Below are 24,518 nucleotides of genomic sequence, written 5' to 3'. Positions count from 1 at the left end.
CCTTCATTTTCCTGCTGTTGCCAAAATGAGAGTTGCATTAGTGCCAACACCTAGAAGAGGCCATTGTTCTGAGCTGGCTCCATGCCTTAGCACCAGTTGGAACGAAAGCTGCAGACAGGAATCTAGAGTGTGGGAAGCCGGAAGTGCTGCACTTTACTGAGTTGTCAGGCTAAGAACACTTCCACCTTGCTGCCTAGGAAGGACAGTCAAGTTCTCTCATAGTACACTGTGAAACAATCCATAGAGCAGCACAGTTTAGTGCAATATTAAGACCCATAGAATATGCCCCTACAGGTCCTAGTGCCTCACCTGGGCTATTGCAGCACCAGTGTGGATGTGGCTACACAGGTATCATTCAAGTGTGATGTAACAGGGTGGATGATCACACCCAGGCTATGCTAACACAGGTGCCGAGACCTGGGTACCCAATCCTGAAACACTCTGGAGTGAAGGCATACTCCATGAGACACAGAGAGCCTCATTTACATGTCTCAGAGTTCCAGTCTGGTTCCTGTCCTGGGGAAGCATAGCTATATGCTGTCCCTTCCTCAGGATGGCTTGTAGGGTTATAATCCAACCCCTAAAAAGTTCATTTGCTAATTCAGGATAACACAAATACCTCCACTTGCGCACAAAATGTGCCCCCTAACTACAACCATAAACATCAGCTATGGAAAAAACAATCCACAACACCATATTTCCTCATTACATCATCTAAACAACACTGTTTCAAATTTCAGAGTAACAGCCGTGTTAGTCTGTCTTTGCAAAAAGAAAAGGAGTACTTGTGGCACCTTAGGGACTAACCAATTTATTTGAGCATGAGCTTTCGTGCTGTAGCTGTAGCTCACGAAAGTTCATGCTCAAATAAATTGGTTAGTCTCTAAGGTGCCACAAGTACTCCTTTTCTTTTTACTATTTCAAATGTTATAAACAGTAACTTCCCAACATGACAAACTATTTCCACTTAAAAAACAAAGAATTCCTTTAATTACCAATCATCCAATTAACCATCAGCCAAAAATGTGCCCCATACACACTAACCATCAGCTTCTGCACAACAGCACCCCTATGCTCCAGACAATTAGAAATCACCCATTTCTAACCACTGCACAAAGCCATGGTTAATGGGTGCACATTTTGTATGGGGGTAGAAGGCAGAGGCATATGTGTGGTGGATCTGACTGAGGTAACGTGGAGAAGGTGATATCATGGTTATAGGCTACAAGGGTTTGGGTGAGGACTTAACTTGTGATTTCCTGACTCTTTTATAGTTGTCTTGGTAACATATGCCCTGGCCTTGAGCAATATCAACTGGCTTTTAACAATGTTAGTGCTTGGGGAAATATATACATAATTTGTGGTCCTTTGTGACTCAGATACTATAGCTGTAAGAAGGAGTTTGGATTAATAGCAACAGTGATTGGAAATACTGATGTATTTAATTTTATTTCTGTAGAGGCAATATCTTTCCTTTCTCTAGTGCTTCTGATCCAAACTCTTTGTTATATATACAATACATAAACCACAAGGATTCCTGACTGATTATGTTCTTGAGTACAGTATTTAGCTGTTATGTGCCCCTCACCCATGGTTTGCATTGTTAAATGTTAAGTTTTGAATTTTCAGCTATAGAAGTGAAAAGTATATCAGCGTGCTGTAGTCAGTTATGTGATTGTTATGAGTTTGTTTTCTGTGTGCAGCAGTTTTAAATTTTTAAGGACTATGCTGTCTGTGGAGGCCATCAGCCATTTTCTGTACATTCTATGCAGACTGTGACAGAGAGGTGCACACTGTACTCTCAGTGAGTTTACTTTTGTTCTTTTTTGTTTGTTCTCTTAATCTAAAGCAAATATCATTTAGACTGAATATATATGGCTGGTCTTTGTGTATAGAAAAACATAATAGTACCATTATTTATTCCTGAAACATTATTGAGAGCCACAGTAGAGTGTTGAGGGTCTTTGCATTTTTCATACACACCCCTACACCTCCAGACACTCAAGGCCCATATCACAGACACCATCTTTCCACTGTGTTATCTCTGTTAAGCCAAAATGTAAAGGAATCAGAGAGAAGGAGGCCATGGCTGGCACTTACTGCACCCCAAGGGTGTAGGCACAGGTGGGTCTGGGTAGTCCACATTCTTCCCCCAATTACCACCAAAGCTAAGCCTGTGAGTCTGCACCACTGCCGCCATCGAAACTACTGATTCCTCCCTGGAGGAGTCACCACCTCCACTGGAAGAACCCAGCTCCCATCGGTTCCTGTGGGCACACAGCATAAGGGAGAAGGGGGCTTGAGGGCAGCCAGGGGCTGATGCCGGGTTTGTGCCCCAGAAGCTCGAGGCACCTGTACCAGAGCAGCCCTGGTCCCGCTATGTGTGATGTGTGGGCTGAGCCACGCCAGCCATGGGGCCTGAGAGCCACCAGCACCACTTCCTTCCTGGAGAGGCCCTGAGCAGCCATGCTGAATCCAGTCCCTCCTCGACACATGCAGCTAAGGCGTGTGATGCTACCTGAGCCTGGCTGCTGCTGTAACGTGGAGACCTGAGCCCAGGTGTGAGCAGTGCCAGCAGGCCAGTCGTGGCCTTTGCCTGGGGTGGGGCATTGTAGCCGTTTGCAGCAGTGGAATCTGTGAAGCTGTTTTGCTGCAGGTCAGAAAGCCCGCGAGCATGTGGCGCCGGGCTGGGAGGTGGGAGGGCACTGATCATATTTCTGGAGGTTTCATCACATGACATAATTCTTACTAACATTCCTGGAGACTCCAGGATAAACCCTGGAGGGTTGGCAACCCTACTTGGAGCCCCCACCGCAAGACATCTGGCATCTCTGGGCCTGGCCCCACAGGGCCTCTTACTTGCAGGGCGGGTGTGACTGCCCCTCTGCCCACCAGGGAGCCAGCAGGAGCCTCCGTGCCCCTGGGGCGCCTCACACAGTGGGTCCAGCTAGCGTGACTGCCCATCTACCAGAAGTTGGGTCTCCCCCACCCCCCCAAATTCAACTCCTAGCTATGTCATTGCTACACCCCTCTCCCTTTGTGCAGCTCCCACCCACCCAGATTGGAGCAGCCTCGCTTCATTGCTGGGGGAGACACAGGCGAGGACTCATCCCCTGCACCCCGCTTTCTTCCCCCTTCCAGCTGCTCGGCAATTCCCCCCTCACCCCTCCCCGGACCGGAGAGCACCTTCCTCTCCTTGTAGGGTTGCCAGGTGTGGTTGAACATGTTCCTGGAGGTCTCATCCCATGACAGCATCTTTAATTAAAGATTCATCTTTAATTCCTGGAGACTCCGGGCCAACCCTGGAGGGGGTTGGCAACGCTGACTCCGTGGCACAGCCTGAAGCCCCCCAGGAGGGGCTGGCAGGCTCGGGAGGGCCTGTGCCTGCACGTTGTAGGGATGCATGGAAAGCCTCCCTCAGCCCCATGGCTCCTAGCCCCATAGCAGCGCTGTGTGCCTCCCACCGAGGGAGCCGGAGCCGGAGCGGGAGGAGTCAGCTGCGGCTCACACACGCGCCGCGGGCCCCGGGTTAGCAGCCGCCGGGACGCACATGGGGGGGGACGGAGGGGCGGGGCGGGGGGAGGAGCGGGTGAAGGGGGCCCGGGGGGGGGGGCTGACCGGGAGGGGCGGAGCTGGAGGCAGATGCGGGGAGCAGAGCGCTTCCCTCCCAGCGCCCTGATCAAATTTCCAGAAGAAGAAGAAGGAAAAAGCAGCAAAGGTCCCTTCTCCGCTTCTCGCCCAGCCCGCCCCACTCGCGCCCCTCTGCCCGAGCCTCGAGCAACATGGTGAGCGGGGCGGCGGCTGGGGAGGGAGAGGCTGGTGGTAGGAGGGGTGGGGAAGGGGTCCTCAGAAGAGGGGATCCTGGGGAAGTTTTCTGGGGCGCCTCTTTCTTTCCCAGCCCCCCCTTCCCCCCTCACACGCATCTCTCTCTCTCTCTCTCTTTTGCAGATTTGGAAAAGTCTCTCGCTTTTTGCCCTTGTGGCCGTCGCCCGGCTGCACGCTGAGGTATGTGCGGGGCTCCGGGCTCCCCTGGGCGCTTTTTACGAGGACTAGATTGCCAGCTCGCGCACGAACACGACATGTTGTTAAGTGTAGCTGCAAACACAGACGAGAGCCCAGGGATAGTTGGGGGTGGCTCGTGTTCGTGGTCCACCGACTTGTGAGCTGTTTCGATCCGCTGCAAAGTTGGGAGCAGAAATCTAGGCAGCGGATGCGCGTGAAAGCAAATGTTTGCCTTTACCAGGGGAGACAAAGCATCCAGCGCAGGGGGATTTGGGGAAAGAATAGATGGCGGGGATGGGTATTTGGAGGAAGTAATGGATCTGGGGGGTTCAGAAAAGCGCCCTGGATGATTTACACTTTCCTTCGAGCAATTTAAACAATTAACAGTTTCTCCCTCCAAAGCTTTTCAAGCAGTTTCATTTGGTGAAAAATACACCCACAGTTGGGAAAAGTAATTTTTTTTTCTTTGGGGTGAAAGTTTCAGCATATAAGTGTGAATGGAAATCCTTGTTATGTATTCCTTTGGGAGCTAAAGTTACATCTGTCTGGTTTACTGTTAGTGCGTTTTCATATTTTAAAAAGCTTAACAGAATTTTGTTCCCATGAGGTATATTAGATCTGAAATCTAACTAGATCTCTGCCAAAACCTAAGTCCTGTCGTGTGATCAGCTTGTGTTTATATTACTGCATTTTCATGCTTTCAAGTTTTAAAGTGAGACTGTACTTTTTCTGAACATTTCCTTTTTTACTGCATTGACCTTCTTCAGGAATTAAAAGCCATTAACTCCAAACTCATAAACCCAAAAGTCTGGTGATAGAAAATAAGCGGTATCTGAATTCCCAGTGCTACAGCCTTTGTGAAAGTGAGGTCTGAAACCAACTATTTTATAATTACAGCAGGAAAATGTGGAAGTGATTTAAAGAAAATGAACTCAAGCTGCACTAGGGAGAGAAACAGAATGTGTGTTTATGAAGAAAAGAGATCCCTGGGGGGGAATTTTCTTTCCACTTGCATTTTATCCCCCTTCACATTTGTTACAGATGGCTAGCCGCACCCTGAAGCATCACAATTTGGCTCTGCCTAAAAATGTATAAACACATCTGATTTCCAACAAAACAGCTGATTTTTTTGCCTCCCATTCATTGTCCTCTCTACCATGGTTATGGCAGAGACAGGATTTAGAATAATACAAAAGATTTTTAAAAACCCAGAAACTAAAGCTCTCCAGTAAACTCCCCCACATATCAGCATCTTGCTGAGGAGATGAAAAATTCAGAGTACTGTGGCATGCCAGGAATGGAGGCGATATGGAAAGGTGATGGGGTCACAGCTAACACTGCCAAACCAGCCTTAGTGCAGCGTCCATGAAAACTGAGAGGGAGTGGATTTGAGCTATAGCATGTATTAACATTTCACATGTGTATGTGCATAATAATACAGTAATACTAGCCTTCTCTTAGTGCCGGACATACTTACACAGTCACTATTTCCATACATCAAGAAGCTGGAATTCAAACAGGAAGCAGTTTTGTTCATCTTCTTAGGCACGTCTACACTTGGAGCTGGGGGTGTGATTCCCTGCTCATGTAACCATACTTGCAATAGCTCTCATCAAGTTAGTGTGCTGAAAAGAGTAATGTAGCTGTGGCAGCACGAGTTGTGGCAATCAGCGGCATAGACTATTTGCCTTGAGTACAAACCTCCCCGGATCCTGCAGGTACATACTCGGGGAAGCTAACGCACGCTGCTACTGCGGCTGCCCGTGCTACTGCAGCTACGCTATTGTTTTTAATGCACTAACTTGATGAGAGCTGGCACAAGTATGTCTCTGTGAGCTGGGAATCACGCCCCTAGCTCCCAGTGAAGATGTAGCCACAGGGTAGGTCAACACTAAGGCTATGTCTACACTACCGTGGTAAGTTGACCTACGCTACGCAACTCTAGCTACGTACCTTAGGTCGAGTTACTGCAGGGTCTACACCGCGGGGGGTTGTTGGGAGAAACCCTTCCGTCGACTGCCCGTACTCTACCCCCGACGAGAAGAGTAAGGTGTCGACTGGAGAGCGATCTGCTGTTGATTTGGCGGGTCTTCACTAGACCCGCTAAATTGACCGACGGTGGATCTGTCTCAGAGCATCAATCCCAGCTATAGTGTAGACATAGCCTTAGAGTGGCGTGTAGAGTACAGATAATACATGCCCAGATAGCATGGGTATAAATAGCAAGGTAGATGGTGAGGCACTGCTTGGGTGAGTAGCATAGAGTGCCATACATGCATGACCCCCAGGGTATATATTCTACATGGTTCTCTAGATTCTAAACACCCAAGCAGTGCTTCCCAAGTCTACACTGCCTTTTTTAGCAGTGTAGTGTCCCGCTGTCGGAGCCTTTCCTCACTGCCTCCAGGCCGGAGCCTTCCACGTGTAGGTACACACTGCAGTGAATGTGGACTCAGCCTGCCTACGTCACTATGATGTATAGCTACATGTACCCTACACACCGCCACAAGGGTAAACAAGTGTGGACAAGGCCTAAATAATAGTAAACAAACTGTAATTAATTCTGGTCAATGTATAAGTCAAAATCTCTTTGTAAGACGGTGTGCATTGGTACAACTGCAACATAGATGTTAAATAATAACCATGATAGTGGTCTGTGCACAAGAGTAGGAGCTAGTGGATTTGGATCAGGGATGAATTTGGACCCTGATGCCAGCTGTGCTACTAGTATTCTGGGTAGCCCAGGGGTTCTCAGACTGGGGGATCAGAAACCCTCAGAGAGTCGCAAAGTTATTATGTGGGGGGTCATGAGCTGTCAGCCTCTTCTCCAAACCCCGCTTTGCCACCAACATTTATAATGGTGTTAAATATATTAAAACATTTTTAATTTATAAGGGGGGGGTCACACTCAGAGGCTTGCTAATGTGAAAGGATTTGTAGGTGCCTTAATTTTTTTGATGCCCAAATTTAGGCACCGTAATATCTCTGTGCCTTAATCTTCCCATATATAAAATTGGGATAATAAAAACTTAATGGCCAAAATTTTCAAAACCAGGTTTAAAGTTAGGCTGTTCAGTGGGATTTAGGTATCTGAATAGATGGTTTGATTTTCAAAAGTGCCAGGCACCTTGCATTTCCACTTCAGTCTATGGAAGCTGGTGAGTGCTTAGCTCTTTTGAAAATCAAACCCTTTAGATACCTATATATGACTGGCACACACTATGGGAAATCTTGGCCTACCTGTCTTATGAAGAGCTGGTTGTGTTTGAAGACTAACTAGTTAGTGTTTAGAAGACACTATGAAGTTAAAACCCCTTATCTAAGTGCTATGTATTATTATTATGTCTGTGACATGCAATAATATTGTATAAATATAAGTATGTTTTGTTCTGCAGTTAAGTACACATCATAGAAACATATTGTGTGCCTCTTTTAGATTTCAGATATGATCACTTCTCTAGCTGTTGTCTGCTTTTGGTGGATTCTGTGTTCAGTGCCATTCAGTGTATTCATAAATTAACACTGGGCATTAAAACCTGTAGTCCCTATGTAGGCAAAATTGCTACTAAGCTCCACTGGAGTATAGGTCTCCCTACCTGTCTAGATTTTTATCCTCCGCTCACCCCAGTGCTATTGTTAGGCCCATTAGTAATCTTCCGTGAGAAGAAATTGCTTCGAAAAAGGTTCCTGGGATTCTTTTGTGAAGACTGGAAAATTGTAGGCTTGCCAAACCGTGGGAGATTTTCTTGGCCAAGCTCAGTAACGATCACAAGAGCAATAGATCCTGAGCCCTACCACCCAGATGGAATCCAGCTATCAAGCTCATGTAGTTCTATTTATCTTTCTCTTCTGGGGTCAGCATCTGGAATCCCCCTCCTGCCCCTGGTCGTGTTGGATGATTCAGTTGGAGGGATCAGGATCTCAGTGCAAGATTTGTATGCTAGTGTCACAGGGGCTGCCATGAAGATAGGCCAGCTATGAACCCAAGCAGTCCCTTTTCTGGGTACAGGGGATGGTTCTGGGAAGCAGAGTTTATAGTGAGGTGACTGGATGGGATAAAAGAGAGGAGAGAGAGAGAGACTCAAAATATCTTTTTCCTTCTCCATATCCTCTCCCATGGGAAAGAAAATGAGTGTATTAAAAGTTAATCCTTAAGCCTCTAAGTCTCCTATATGATGCACATCTCATCCCTGGGTGCTGAAGGAATAGTATGTAAATACCCAGTTAACAAGAAATAAATCCAGACACTCTGTTCGGTTGTCTTTACGGGGTCAGAGGACTTGTATATATCGGAAAGTTTTACCAGGTTTTAACATACAGTATAACTATGACATGTTAAAACCCTATTGTAGACAGGACAATTTGTATTTGAACATGTGTTAGCTGGCAGGGGTCAACCCTAGTAGTTTACCTTCACCAGCTAATGTGTGTCAGAACTACAGCAGCCTTTGTCTACTGGTATAGACATGGCTTCAAGCTAATTGGAATGTTGCCATTGACTTCCCGGGAAGCAATATCAGACTCAACATTTATCTGAATTTTGTCCTGTCTGATATTTGTGCTCTGACACCATCCACTGCCTTGGAATCCTACCTTTGCATTTCTGCTTGGCAGGTAGTTGGACCTACATGTCCATGGTGATGAGCACATTATAAATGCATTAGACAGAAAGAGAGAAGTGACTTAGCAAGTGCCACACAGCAAGTGCTCAGGCCTGCAGGGTGTTGAATCCTTTGGCTCAATCCAGCAAAACACTTAAGCATGTGCTTAACTTTAAGTGCTGTGCTGTATTAGGCCAGAGATCTGAGCACCTTGCAGGACTGAGGTCTAAATCGGCAGGTGAGTCAGCACTAGAACCTCGGAGCTCTGTCCCAAGAACCCAGTGCCATGCTCTAACCCCTACACCATACTACCTACATGTAGGGATGTTACCAAGCATGAATTCAGCAGCCTAAATTCATGGAAGGGTTGATATTGCAAGCTTCAGAATATGACAAATGTAAGGTGTGTAATGCATGAGTGTATGTGACTCTGTGGCATCTCTCTGCAAACAAAGCTGCTGTTTACTGACAAGTCTGGGCTGTGCAAATTCACCAGCATGCAGTGAGGGCCTTCATCTGCCAGAGCACAAATTCTTTGCTTGTAATTAACAGGGAGCTGCTGGTGAGAGGCAGCGTAGTGTGCAGATCCCCTCCCCACACAAGACAAGGGGAGTGATTGAAACTCTTAGTGTTGCCTACTGCTTGGGCTCCAGCTGCTGTTATTGGAGCAGCTGCTTCCCCATCAGGAGGGACTGGGGCACCTTTGATCTTTCTTGTGTGGTGTTACATGTTGAGGAACATTTTTCTTTGAACAGATGAAAGTTTGTGACAAAACTCTGCCAGATGCATCCTTCCAAAGTAATGTGACTCCTGTTAACCAGACTTTGTTTTCACATCCCATCCCATGAGCCAGATGAGATTCCCAGAAGTGCCTCGTTCAGCCAGATTGTGTCTGTCTCCACAGGGGCCTCTGTTATAGACGTTTCTGCCATATTCCAGAGTCTGAGCTGATCTAAGAATAAAGTGAACATTCTTTGTAAAGGTTTATCCCTCAGGCTGGTGTCTTTAGTGTTATCAAAAGAAAAGACTAAAACTGTTAATACTCTGCTTTATTTTAGAGACGGGTCTGAACAGCAGAGTTGTATCTAGATCTAAACTTTTGCAGAGTTTGTGGGTGCTCTGAGCTGTGGATATGGGTTCTTATGTATTCTATGTCATCCTGTGTGTCCTATCAGTTATGAGTTCTCTGGAGCTGGAACTGTCCTCTTTGTACATATCTGTACATAGCCCAGCACAGTGGGACCCTGATCCTTGATTGCAGTTCCTAGGCGCTACTACCATAGTATAAATAACTAGCAACTGAAAACCCTGGCTGTCACAGGGGTGTAAGTCATAAAGTCATGTGTTTAAAAAAAAAAAGGGCCAAAATGGTTGAGAACTTAAAAATTGGATGGTAACGGACCGCAAATCCCAGTGACAATTGAACCTGGTGATATTCTGAACAGAGAGAGTGTTCAGCCATGCGTGTGGCTGTTTCCATCACTTCACACTGATTGAGCAGACGTAACAGTGACACACAGACCGACAATCCTGGAATCTTTTTATGTAGATAATGAATAAGGTGCTGGATTACCAGGCCTAGAGGCTTATGTCCTGTGTTTAAGCACAGACAAAACACAGTATGGGCTGTGGCGGTGCAAGCTTTTCCCACCTGTCACTCCATCAGTGTGCCTCAATCCTGACCTTCTTTAGTGGTCATAGGGGAGTTCCAGCCTGTGACCCATTCAGTCCTTCATCTCTCTGCTGGAACTGCCAGTTCAGATTCCAAGGTGCTTTAAACGCATGGTGATGGGCACCATAGAAGACATATAAGATAATCATTGTCATTTGTGCTGGCACTGATAGCAATATGAGCTCCTAACAACTCTGAATTGGGCTGAGACCAGGCTACTGAGCAGACATCAGATAGTAATAATTGATTATTATTTGCTTGGTCTGCAACTCAAACCAGCTACTTAGAGGTCAATGTCTGCAGAGCCTATTCCCAATCCCCTGAGCCCTGTGAAGTATGATTTCCTATTCCACTCCTTAGTTCCCTAACTCCAGCAGTAAATACTTGGAGGCCAAGATTGTTGTTGCTGATTATTATTAGTTACTGTACAGTTAAATTAAAGAATAGCCTTTGTGACCAGTCAGTCACAGCAAAGGTATTGGGACTCACTGGGCTAGGACTCACGCTGAAGGCTCCTTTGTGACAAGCTGGCTAGGAAAGGGTAAGGGGTCAGGTGGATTTGCAGGGAAGGGGATCTCATGTCTCCTTAGCTCAGCTGTATCTGGATCCCTCAATCCCACTCTCAAGCATCTGAGCAAATGTGGTGGTGAAGCAAACTAAAGGCTGGTTTGAAAGCAGGAGCTGGCTTAATGGCTTTCATATCACTGGGGAGTAAACTACTCCTCCCTTGCTCCCTGAAACACACCCAGAATGCAACCAGACAGCCAAGAGATAGGAGTTACAGATGGAAAAGATCTGTTAGGTCCCATCCAGTCCATCTCCTGCTGAGTACCACAGGGTGGTTCCCCATAGTGTGTGCTCCGGGGCTCTACCCAGTCCACTTTTGTCCCAAATGGTATGACTCCAACCATTCCCTTGAAACACTATTATACTGTCTAATGTTCTCATAGGTAGCAGGCTTTTCCTGCTGGTCAGCCTAAATTTTCCTTTGCTTATTTCATCCCATTACTCCGAGTAATACCACCCTAAAACTGTAAACTCTCTGGCGTGGAGATTATCTTTTGGTTATGTGTGTATACAGTACCTAACCCAGTGAGGCCTTGATCCCTGACCTGGATCTCTAGGTAGGTGCTCCTGCAATTCTAATAGATAGGGGGCGATCAGTGCAGACAGAGGATTTGAAAGACTAGGTAACATGACAAGAGAAAGGGGAAGGTTTCAGAGTAGGAATGCAGGGTGACTGTGCACGCCTCGTGCTCCACCATAGCTGTCCCAAGCTAGGCTAGGGCAGGGTTTGGAGCAGGCCAGAGGAGGGACTGAGGTGTGACCAGGGAGTCCATGAACTTTGAAGCATGGGCACCTAATCTTCATCCATCGACAGGAGATCATCAGTCACCATCACCAGTGCAGTGTCTGCACAGCTCCCAGACCAGAACCCCAACTAAATAGGTCAGAGACATTTGGACTCTAGATACTGCTGGAGTTATCTTGTTCTTGATGATTTTCCCCAGAAATTGGCTTTCAAGATATGCTGATGGCTGGAAAGATTATCTGCAGCCAAAGGTGGTTTCTTCGTAATTTTACACTCTAGGTCACGCAGAATCTGTGACAGAGCTAAGACTAGAAGCCAAAATTCTTGATGAGGTAGCCAGTAGGTCACACTCACTCCCTGCAGATTGCCTGTAAATTTGTGTGAGTATTTCTTTAACTGGCCTTCACTGATAAATATTGGTGAGAACTCAAAACCATAAGCCTTCATCACAAAGCTCCATTCACTGTTGATTTCATAGTTAAGTCTTCTCAGGTGCCTGTCCTGCCAAGTAGGAAAGTCCGTGGAGATTCAGAATGTCAGTTGGAGTGGGAGGTAGAGTAGCTTGATGGGAGACTGAAGCCTGGAGAGATATGTGCCGGTCTAAGAAATCTGTCCATCCTCAGGACACAGTATGGGACAATAAATATCCATCTATAGCAGTGGTCCAACAAACTGCAACCTCAGGGCCAAATCTGGCTCTCAGGATCCTGTAATACAGCCCTTGGCTCGTTCCTCCTTGTAACTTCTGCACAAGGATAAAGCTGATCAGCTCCTAAGACTTCAGGTGAAAAACGAGGAGTTTCTACGCGTACATCAGGACAGATACAAATGAGGCAGAGCCCTCAAGTTGCTGGCACATTGCCAGCATGGCCCTTGGTGGTGCACAGTTTGGGTGTTGCTCCAGGTGTACAGTCTGGGGCTGTTTACTAGATGATTAATCAGTCTGGAAAGCAATTCCTAGAGGCCTTTCTGTGCCACTGGGACCCCTGCCATTTGAGCACAGGTAATTGTAGCCCGAAGCCAACTGCTTTCCTGCTGCATGATGTAACTCTTCACAGCTGTGCCAAGCTACCTTTGGGCTTTCTTCTTCTGCCTTGTCTTTGGCTGCTCTTTTCCTTTGTGGTTGAGGAAAGGGCGCTGTATATGAAGAACTGGTTTCCAGCCTTCAAAGCTCAGGGGTCATGTTGGCCACATCTGGAGTGTTGTCTGTGCTTGGGAGAAGGAACATCCTGCAGAGACAGTGGGAATGGATGATTTGAAAGGATTGTAATCCAGTTCCAAAGGGGGTAGACCCATGTTGGAGAACAGTTCATTGAATCCAGGAATCTGGACAGCTTAGTAGTGAAACTGGACCATTCATCTTAGGTCACTGGTCTGAATTTGGCCTGTAACAGCAGAAACTGTAATATCTTACTGACGGGCAGACCAGTGTCAAGATAAAACCTTTTATTATGAACAGGGACTACGTACAGGAATGAGGTAACAAACTTCCTACTACCCTATATACTGTAGCTTGTGACTGCCCTGCCCTGGACTGCTTTGTTTCTGACCCAGCAGGAAGTATGTCCCAGGAAACCCAAAGACTGCATGAGAGTGTACAGGAACACTTGTAAGTGCATTACTACACTTCCTGGAGGACGTAGGCCTTGTCTACATTGCGGGGACTCCAGTTGTATAGCTAGGTCGGTGTAGCTATGCTGGCATAACTCTGTAAACATAGTCTACGGTGATGGAAGGGGTGTTCCCATCGCTGTAGGAACATCACTTCCTCGAGCGACAGTAGGTAGGTTGACAGAAGCATTCTTCCGTCACCCTGGCTGTGTCAACACCAGCGGTTAGGTTGGCTTAACTATGGCACCCGGGCGGTGGATTTGTCACGTGAGTGCTGCAGCCTCACCAACCTAAGTTTTACAGGTGGACCAGGCCTGACACTGTAGGAGAGAAACTGCAAGTTACTCTCCTCTGATGGCTGTTTGGTTGCTGCATGTGATGTGAGCTGGTGAGCTCGTTCCTATCCCTAGAGGTGGTGGTAGGAGGCATAATAAAATAACCTTCCATATAGGGTACTCATGGGGGCCGTCTCAGCAGAGAGGCCAAGCACTGAATTGCCACAGAGACTCCATTTCCCTTTTGCCCCTGCAGGTGAGGCTCCAGGTGGGGCTAAGTCATGTCACATCAGAAGCTTGCTCTGACACTGTCCAGGCTGCACCTATTCTGTGGCCAAAGAAGGGACTTCAGTGTTCAGGGTTGTCAGCTACAGCACTATATCCACCCAGATAAAACCAGCTTCGCCTGGGAAGAGATCTGATTATTGTTACCTTGTGAAAACAACACTGTGGGCCGCTACCACTGTGAGTGTCCCAGCTCACCAGGAGCGTGTGTGTGTGTGTGTGTGTGTGTGTGTGTGTGTGTGGTCTTGCTGCCAGCCCCTTGCTAGTCCAGTAACAGTTAATAGACATTCATCTCAAAAATGGTCACCTGGACTTTTAACTCCATGTAGCAGAGTGTGGCAGGGCCCCCTTGGCTTCTGCCTCTGCTAGGTTCATAAAGTCACTCTGAGACCCTGGGTTTAGTAACTACTGGTGCACATTATTTCAGGCTTGTTCCCACCACTGTTTCACCATGTACAGGTAACCCTTCACTGTCTGCAGGGAGGGGAGAGCTACCTCTCTGCTTCCATTCCATGCCTTTTCCCTTTCCTCCTGCTCTCCCCGGGCTTCCTTCCCCTGAGGCTTTGATGCAGCCCCAGGGTAATTAGCAGCTGTCTCTGCCTCCCCAATTAGGGTCAGGTTACCTCCAGCTGCTCTAGTTTGTTCCCCTAATGAGGAATAGGGGTGACAGAGGGCTGAATATGCAACCCTCTGCCCAGCACCCTGTCACACTCCACAACAGAGAAAGTTTGTCACACATTGTAATTGAAGGTGCAGTCAGATTGTCAAGCCATGACTTGGGGCTGGGTTTTCTGAGTTAGGCCCAGTGAGCTTCTCTGCTGCCCCAGCACCACCTCTTAGGAGAAGCGGGCAAACTTTTTTATGTCACCTAAGGAGTCTGGATTGCTAATGCCTGATGGAAGTGCTTGGAGACCTAAGTTCACTGCCCTTCTTTCCCAGGTGACACAGTTCTTTGGACAGGTGTGTCAGGGTGGGGGCACCTCCAGCAGGGGGCAGAGAAGAGGTATCGTACTCCTCGTCATGCTGTTACACATCCCCGACTCACTCGCACTGTCTGTATTGTGCTCTTGAAAGAATCCTTGTGCAGGTCTCTGTGGTCGCTATGTTGAAGAGTCAGGACTCTAATAAGGGTGTGCAGATGGCTGGGTTTGTTGTGTTTTCTCAGTCCTGTTACCTACAGAGCAGCCAAGTTAATTATAGGGCAGCCTGACAATCTGGTGGTGCAGGGCTGGCTCTGATTAGCCGAGAGGGCCTGTTTGGAGTATAATAAACATGGCCTCATGCTTTAGAGGCAGGATGGCCTAATGTTTTCAGTCACCCAAGAAGTGTGTGTAGACAGGATAAGCACACTCTCTCTCATACAGCATTGTTCCCTACAGTGCACTTATTAAGCCACACTTTTCAAATGTGGCTACTGCCCAACCTGAGACTCTTTAAAGGGGCCTGAGTTTCAGAATTTGCCAAGCACCCACCTGCTGAAAAACTGACCCTTTCACAGTGTCTCAAGTTGGTGCCAAGAACCAGTAGTCACTTTTGCAAATCCTGGTCATTAGTGTCTTGTCCAGTCTAGCTTTCTGTGTCCCATTTTATGCTGCCTCCTTCCTATTCTTTGCAGAGACAATGCCACAACCTAATATCTCTCCAAAGTTTTTTTCTTCTTCTCAAATAAATAAATAAGGTAAATAAATAATCCCTTTCCTTATTTCATCCCATTAGTCTTCGTTATAGCCCTAGGTTCATGAATACATACCGTAATTCCCCTCCCTCCCTCTCTCTTATCTCCACCCTTCAGATATTACAGACCTATGTTGCCTCCACTGCTCCAACCTGTACATGTTTAGCTCTTTAATGTCCTCATAGCACAATCCCTGCCAAAGAATGGTCACTCTTTCAAGTGTCTCCAATTTGGCCATATCTTTTTGGTAATGTGGTGCCCAGAACTGAACAAAACTGTCCAAGTGCATATAATGGTCTCTCCAAACACTGTGGAGGAAAGTGATTGGAGGTGCAGTTAGTCATGGGGCAGTGGGGGATGACATGTCAACCAGATGACTGCATGGCAATGAAGTAAAGTGGGTTCCTCCCCCCTAGCTCTGTTATCCAATGTTTTGCCATTGACTGAAAAATCTCAGATGCTCTAACAGCCTAGGAGTGTATGAGACACCAGCATAGAGTCCTTGGAGAGGTGAATTAGCTGGGGTCATCCTGATTTTTATCAGGACAGGTTTACATTCCGTCCACAGTATTACATTGTATGGGGCCCCTCTGCTGAAGCCTCTAGCCAGGACTTGCCAGAATCACAAATGCATTACCGTTAGTGAAGCTCTTTGAGACCCTTGGATGGAAGGTGCAGTAGACATGCAAAGGACTATTATTACTTGTTTTATATTATCTGTTGTTATATTAATAACATTTTCCCAGCCCAACTGTGGGCTAAATTATTGACAAATGAACAGATGCACATGGGGAGTAACAATGAAATCAAGTTCTAAAATGGGGACGCCCCTCATTTGTGGATGGGATGGGGTATACTTGAATGCTGTCGACTGACCCAGAGATAGAGACAGACATCCATGGAGGGAGAGCTGAGGTAGTGTATGGGGGGGAGATGCGTTTTCAAAGCTTGCTTCCTCTCTGAGGGGAGCAGGAAGCAGCTCTCATGGCTTATCACTTATTCATGGCTTTTGTTAGTAGCACAGAGATAACAAATGGAGACATGCTGTAGGGATGGCACTTGACATTATGATAATGTAGATTCTCCATTAATTTAATGTTGTAGTTAGGCAGCAGCTCTATGCAGAATTGCTCACTTTCCTTGACAGGTCTATCTAAGGTTGACAGGAGAAGAAGATGGGTTAGCGATTCCCATTAGTTGCTATGGCAACCAACGGAAATTACTTTCCTTCCTCCACTTTTTTCCTCCCCCTCTCCCCCAGCAGTGAAGATGTTGTTAAAACAACACGGTAACATTTTTTAAATATTTCAGCTGCTGTCTTCTGATTTTAAAAAGTGTGTTCGTATTTTTATAGCAAAATCTTTGTGTATAGGAAAGTAGAGGCTATAGACTAATGATTAGAGCAAACAGCTACTTTTCAGAGACTCTGTTCCATGCCTGGCTCTGCTACCGATTCACTGTATAACCTTATGCAAGTCACTTATATCCAAATTTTTCAACTTGGAGGCCTAAAAGAAGGCATGAAAAGCCATGCTTAGGCACCCAAGTAAAAATGGTCTGATTTTTTAAAGGCGCTGCAGATCATAGAAGATTAGGGTTGGACAAGACCTCAGGAGGTCAGCTAGTCCAACCCCCTGCTCAAAGCAGGACCAATCCCCAACTAAATTATCCCAGCCAGATGATTAGTACTTTGAAAATATTTCCACGCGTAAGAAAGGAGAATACTCATACTTGCCTACTGCACAGTAGATTCTGAGGATTAATAAATTAGTGATTGTAAAATGCTTTGAGAAATTCAGATAAAAACACTAGCAAAATACAAAGTGTTGTTATTACTGTTTTATGTAAATAAATATATAATCCTACCTCTAAAAACAGAAGTAATGCTGTGCAGAAAAGTGACTGTGAAAGTACTACTTTTATATTTGTACACTGCTACTATCTATGCTCTATGAGATTCCAGAAGTAATCTGCTAAATTTAATATAATTAAATGCAAAAATCCTCTGTTAATGTAATACTGAGCCCATATACATAAACACTCAAAACTCAAGAAATACAAATGCTGACATTTTCCTAATAATGTGAACTCACCCATCTTGCACATATATACTATTTTCGTATTAATTAGGATCTGCAAATCATAGCACAGTATGTGTGACTTTAAGCACATGTGTTTTCCCATTAAAGACAATAGGAATAGTCACATGCTTAAAGTTAAACAGATCTGTAATTGTTTGTAAGGGTCCTTAAAGCTGTTAAAAACTACCTTTACTAATGTTAGTGAGCCCTTATTCACACAAGCAGTTAAAGCACAGTCTAGCCCAAGATGAACATCTAAATATATTGTTGCCCTTCTGACCTTAGTATCCCATTTGTTACACCATGTTGCCCCTCTGCTGACTGGTAGCAGAGTTTTGGGGCCATACAGGTTGGCTTCCCAGGACCATGGAGTCTGGGTATATTCTAAGTGTAACTTGTTTTATTTATACACATGCACCAGTCCTCCTGGAATAGAGGTGGTCACAAACAGCATGCAGACAGTCTCCTCTCACAGAAATCTCAGTGGAACACCAATGACAGGTTCCTACCAAGCTGCGCTGGCTCCCAGATTGACTCTAATTAGCAAGATTAAGGTAGAGAGCAAGTTCTCGTGCTGCTCCCCAATGCTCTCAGAGGATTCTTATATAACCAAACTAACAACAATACAAGCATTTCTTCTAAGACTGAAAACTTGCTTGTATGCTGAGACAAAGAACTTGGAAGGCTATGTACGACCGTGCCACTTGGGGACACCTAGCAGAACAATATACAATATTTGCAATGTGAGTAAATGAATAATTTCTTCAGCGCGCAGATCTTATCTTCAGATGTGTTTGTGCAGTGCCTAGCGCAATGGGACCCTGTCTAGACTGAGGCCTCTGGGCACTATTATCATGTGTGTATATATATGATACAGATACTAACGTCATTAGGACAACCTTTGTTTTTGCCTTCCCTGACTTTGTGTTTAAGTCTATAACTTTAATACTGTATCATTTTAGGGTTTGGCATTCAATTACCTTGTTTTTCCTTTTAAAGAAAGCAAAGGTAGAAAAGAGAAATTGCCCGTGCATGTTAGCATTTAAATGGACCCTGTCGGGCTCTCTGAGGGGAATAGGGAGGCATGACTGTACATTCCCCCCCATTTTTGCTGCTTTTGTTTGGTTGGCAGCATCTTTCTGCAAGGCTAGGTTAACAGGACAGCACTATGAGTCAAGGGGCAGATCACAAGTAACATAAGGCGATGCCATTTTTACGTTTTTCTTACTAGTGGTGGCATGAATTTTTTGAACTGGGAAGCCTCTCATTTCTGGTTATGAAGCAACATTTTCAATATGTGCTCAGGATGTGAGCACCTAATGCTTATCTGGCAGGAAGGGCGAAGGCCTGGTTTCTCAGAGAGACTTATGAATGCCATGCTGAGCATCAGGGTGCCTAACTTTTAGGCACCTAGAAAATCACAGGAACAACACTGTGATCCATAAAGCCTGCATTAGACACCTAGGCTCCTATACAATGCATGGGGAGAGATAGGCGCCTTAGCTTCGAATGCGATCTACAAAAGCCAGCACACTAAGCAGGGAGACACCTAAACTACCCAATGAGAGATGCCGATGACAGAGGTGTGTCCTTAGCCCTGCCCTTTTCGTGGAGTTCAACCCCTTTGTCCAAACTGCAGGGAGGAACCTAGCTCTGCTAGCAATCCACAATCAGGAACCCCTCTCCTGGAACCAGGCGACTTAGGTGTCCAAATTGTTTCTTGTGAGAATGAGTGAGTCACCTGCCTCGCTCCACACAAAACAGCTGGAGAAGAAGGAAGTAGTCATGCTGGTAACTTTTAGCCCAGTGGTTAGAGCGCTACCTGGGATCCAGGTTCAATTTGCCCCTCTGCCTGAGGGGGAGAGAGGATTTGAACAGGGGGGTCTGGCCCCTCTCAAAGGGTGCTCTAACCATGGAACAATGAGTTAGTTTGGTGTTAGGCTCCCTCTGTCTCTCTTGTTGAAGCTGTTCAACTGTGGATTAAATATTTAGAGTCATTGGACCAGAGAGAGAGAGAATGACTCTCCAGTCCAGTGGTTAGGGCACCCATGTGAGAGGTTGGAGACCCAGGGTTCAGTTCCCCTTCTCCAATGACTGTTTAAGTATTTATCCACAGAGAAACAACTTCAGCAGGACAGCCTGAGGGAATCCCCCCCAGACTAGCCCATTGCTCACTGGTTAGAGCACACTCCTCGGAGCAGGGGGGAAGCAACTCCCTTGTTCAAATCCTTTCTCTCCTCAGGCAGAGGGGAAAATTGAACCTGGGTCCCCCACATCCCAGGTGAGTGCTCTAACCACTTGGATAAAGCTTATTAGGTGAGTGGTGGACCACCACCACCACCTCCTTTAGCCAGCTTTTGAAAGTTTCCCAGTCTGCTGGTAGGTGGCCTCTGAGCACATCTACCGGGTCGGGCCCTGCCCGTGAGGTAGGCAGATAAATGCTTGATCTTCCCCTGGTTTGTGGATTTATGCAAGAGGTAGGCCCCCGGATGCCTAGTGGGGCAGCAATATGCATGCACCTAGGCGGCTTTTACTGCGAAAACTTAGGCACCAAGTGAATTTGGGTACTACAGGGTTCAACAGCAGCCAAGTGGGAGTTTTGTGGATTGCAGTGGAGCCTAAAACAGGGACTTAGGCACCGAAGTACCTTTGTGGATCTTGGCGGGGTCTGAAGTGCTGTGTTACTGTGACAGGCATTTCCAAACCGTGGGACCAAAGATTCTTCTCTGACTTATGGCCAAACAGAACTAGGACCCAGCACCGAGAGCGCTGATCCAAGCTCTGTCACTGACTGTCTGTATGACCCTGGGCAGATCACTTAACTGCTCTGTGCCTTGGTTTCTGCTTCTGTACGCTGGGGATAGTATCACTTTCCTACCTCACAGCACAGGTTGCACGACTAAATTACCTAATGTTTGTGTGGTGCTTTGAGATCCATGGAGGGAAGGTGCTTTCTCTCTGTCAGATCCAATTAATTGCGGTCTTTATCAGCTGCTATTTTCCTTCAGAATAGAGTTTGGATGTTGTCTGTACTGTTGTTCTTCTAATAAATGGTGCTTATAAGAAAATAAGAGCCCCAGTTCTTGTCACAGTGAACAGTCTGACTCCACAAAAGTGACCCTCCCTCTTTGTCCTCTGGCAGCTGAACCCCAGCATACAGGAAACTGTGTTTTAGAAATGAGCCCATTTACCTATAGAAATGACCTATTGGCGGGTGCTGAACATAGATTGAGATTCTTTTGCTGGCCCCTGCTACTCCTCCACCCTCTGTGTGTCTCAACGCTTCCCGGATTCCTTGGGGTGAGGTTAGTTAAAGTCTAGACAGTTTCTGCTGAGCTCTGCATTCCTTCCATGCAAACCGCTCAGTCCAGCCATCTGAACGCCCTTCCCTTTTCCCCCCATACAGTGAAACTGCAGGATAGGCATGGTTCTCCCAGAGAAGCTGGGATTGATCTCGGGTTTGCCTGTGATACTGAGGGGGGGTTAGTAGTAGCTCTGCTACTGGTAAAATGAGAGAATAATCTTCCCACACACACCCAGGTAAAAATAGAGCGAGCTTGGCCTCCACTGAGTTTACAAGAACCTCTGAGGGAAGCTGGCAGGCCTCATTTTCTCAGCAGGGGACGGCTGAGGTAATAATTGAAAAACCTGGAGATTGGAGGGGGCACATTGAACCTAGTGGCTTAGTCCAGCTCAAAGAGATGTAATAATCTGGTGATGGATGCTCAGCCCTCTCTGTAAGGGATGACATGTAGCTGTGCCCCCGAGGGAAAGTCCTGAGAGTTGTCACTTCCAAGACTCAGAAAAACCAGCCCCCCCTCTCAACCAACAAAAAGGGTCCTTGCGTCGACTCTAGCTAATTATTCCTAAAATGTTTTAGAGAATCATTTGACACAAAAAATAACACAACCTGTGTATTTTTATGTTGGTCTATCATTTTTCTTCTCTTATCCTACCATGGCACTGCAATCTGGACTATTGGGATCTGTACTGTGGAGACCTCTGATCTGTCCCAGTGGGGGAAAAAGAAAGCCAGCATGTTAAATCTGTTCACCGGCAAGGCAGTACAGAAACCAGGCAGGCCAGTTAAAAATCGAAGTCCTGGGATTAAGCCCCAGTTGTGACTCAGGGGGTTGCTGCCCCACAGCACATCACTAGCCTATGCTCCTCATTTCCTGATGAGGTCACAGGGCAGCAGTGGTTTGCATCACCTTGGGATTTGCCGTCATGCTGTTTGTCACTGGCTTGCACTCCCCATCACCCCCCACACTGTGGAGGGTGCAGCTGCCCTGGCTACACAAGGGCAGGGCTACAACAATCCTTGAATTCTCACTAAGCTGCCTGAACTAGTGAGAGTGCAACCAGGTGGGCTTTTCCCAGACCCTTTCCAACAGTGCTCATCCTGATCCCCATTCCATTAGCATAGGATGTCACCAGAACGACACCACCAGGCTCTTGGGAAAGGGCTATAAGGGTTTCAGCAGCTTTAGCTGCCCTGCGAGCGTCCTCCCTCCCTAAGCCCGGCAAGCAGATGCTGAGTTTAATTAGGGGAGATGAGAAGCGTATCCAGAATAGTCTCAGGCTTTGCAGCAGCACGTCCTGGCATTGATCCAAAGAACATTCACTCACCCCCGGAGCAATTCGATCAGCACAGTGCAACATTTTGAGAACCCCCTAGTGCAGGGCTTGGAAGGGGCCATGAGAAGGTCCTTTCTGAAGAATGAAACAGCAGGGAAGCCAGGGATTTCCTTCCTTCCCCTTTAACCTTTTTCTGTTTCCTTCCTCTTACCATGATGTGCAAAGAATCCAGATGCATAAATAAGCCTAGAGGTGGGGCCAATCCCTCTGCACTGCACTGCCTGCAGCAAACTTATTCATCCCACACACAAACTCCACATTGTGTATTCCCAGTATAGGTGACTTATTCCATATTCAGGAAAACCACAAACAAAGGAAGAACAAAAATAAAGGGCCTGATTCTCCAGTGCTTTGCACTTTGTCTCATCAGTTATACCTGTGAAAAATGAGTGTACAATGTTATCAGTGATGCACGTGTGAGAGGAAGGATGGTCCAGTAGTTTGGGCTGTAGCCTGGGACTTGTGAGGCCTAGGATTTATTCCCTGATCCATTACAGGCTTCCTGTATGACAAGTCACTTAACCTCTTTGTGCCTCAGTTCTCCATCTGTAAAATGGGATAATAGCACTTCCCTATCCTACAGGGGTGTTGTGAGGATAAATACATTACAGCTTGTGTGGTGCTCAGATATTATGGTAATAGGGACCATATATGTATCTAAAATCAAATTCTGATGGGGTAATACTTTATTCAAGTGTAAAGAAAAGGCATAAAACAAAAGAGTCAGGCCCTATGTCTCTAGCTGCCATGCTCCTATTCCAGATACGGACTTGTTACACACGTGGGCGGCAGGTATAATAGGCCAGGTCTCCCCTGGCCAGCTGCCGCTGACCCTGCCACCAGATGCCTGTGCTTTGGTGGCCCCTTCCTACTGGGAATGGGTTTCTGGCAGAAGTTTTTGCTTATTTATTATGCACCATGCAGGTTCCCAGGAGGCTGAGGAGGCGGTATCTGCTACTCAGCTTCGTGGGTCCCTTGGACTCCCAGGGAGATTACTAATGAACCTGGGAAGCTGAGCAGCAGATAGCGCCTGCTCAGCTGCCAGGAAACCTGTATGAAGCATATAAAAGCTCAGCGTTCTCCACCCGCCGCTGCCTGGCTGCTCCTCTCCAGCACTTCACCCAGCTCTGCAGAGGTCCCCGCCGCCGCTTGACAGTTACTCCTCTCCTTCCCGCTTGGCCCTCTCACCATGTGCGTCCCTCCTCTCCTTTCCCCTGCTCAGGCCCCCCCCCCCATTGCCACTCGAGCAGGGAGGCGGGGGGGAAGAGAGGAAGACAAATGAATCCGGGCGGGGAGGAGAGGAGGGATGTGAGCAGGGAGGGCAGGGGAGGAGAAGAGGGACACACACTGAGCGGTGGGGGGGCAGAGTGAGGAGGAAGGAGGAGGGATGCACATAGTGAGTGGGGAGGGGGCTGAGCGAGGCTTGGAGCAGAGCAGAGGTTGAGTGTGGGCAGAAGAGGCGGGATTGGGAGCTAGCCTCTCCGAGGGGAAGCTTCACTTGCCGCCCATGATTACACAGAGCTTGTTTATAACACCAGATGTATTTATCAACATCCTTTAATGCTCTGCCAGGTACCTTTAAGTAAGGTATTTTACACACAGTGTCACCCAATACAGTTTAGCATTCCATTACGTCTCTCCCTTTAAGTTCTACTTTCCTACCATTTACAGTACTTACACTGTCATGCTGATTTGAAGTTCAGTACATATCAATCTGTTAAGTGTCTCTGAATTGTACTGGTTTTCTAATTACGTGACCCGAATACGTAACACTTGGTCATCTGGCTGTCCATTAGTTGCAACGACTGACTCTGGTATCTTTTTTGTCTGATTTAGCTACTCTCTTCATGTCTGGCCACAATGGAAATAAGTTCTTTTCCGTAGTTGGAACAGTAGTTCTGAGTTGTCTTCCCATCAGGAGTTGTGTTGGACTATATCCAATAGCCACTCTTGTTGTTGATCTGTAACTCAAAAGTGCAAGGAATGGATGTAGGATTTTCTTGGCTACATCTCTCTCAGCCTCTCCATTCACTTGTGGGTAATGTGGGTTGCTAATAATATGACCAAAATCATATTTTGTTTGGAATGACTTAAATTCTGCTGCAGTGAATTGTGGTCCGTTGTCAGTCACTAGATGTTCTGGAATACTGAAGTGATCAAAAGTTCACTTCAGTTTCTCAATAACACTGCGATATGTTATGTTTTTCAAGTTCATTATTTCTATATACCTGTAAAAATAGTCCACTATGACCAGCTAATGATGTCTTCTGAATTCACATACATCTGCAGCTAGTCTATTCCAAGGCCTTTCTGGTAGGGGTGTTTTTACGTTGTATGGTTCAGCATTGTCTCTTAAGTTGATTTGT

The 24,518-nt window shown here is 46.6% G+C and overlaps 1 protein-coding gene across 1 annotated transcript in view; it reads left to right on the top strand.

Annotated features, from left to right (window-relative positions):
• The window catches only part of FSTL1 (follistatin like 1), an 82,226-nt gene that overhangs the window by 2,987 nt on the left and 54,721 nt on the right, over positions 1 to 24,518 (top strand). Inside the window, exon 2 of the mRNA XM_077818525.1 lies at positions 3,949 to 4,005. Within this exon, the coding sequence (XP_077674651.1) occupies positions 3,949 to 4,005 (57 nt within the window). The remainder of the gene's footprint in view (positions 1 to 3,948; positions 4,006 to 24,518) is intronic.

This window comes from Eretmochelys imbricata, chromosome 1 (assembly GCF_965152235.1).
Source record: "Eretmochelys imbricata isolate rEreImb1 chromosome 1, rEreImb1.hap1, whole genome shotgun sequence".
Lineage (NCBI taxonomy): Eukaryota > Metazoa > Chordata > Testudines > Cheloniidae > Eretmochelys > Eretmochelys imbricata.
The sequence above is the reverse complement of the archived record's forward strand: the minus strand, read 5'-3'. Positions and strand labels throughout refer to the sequence as shown.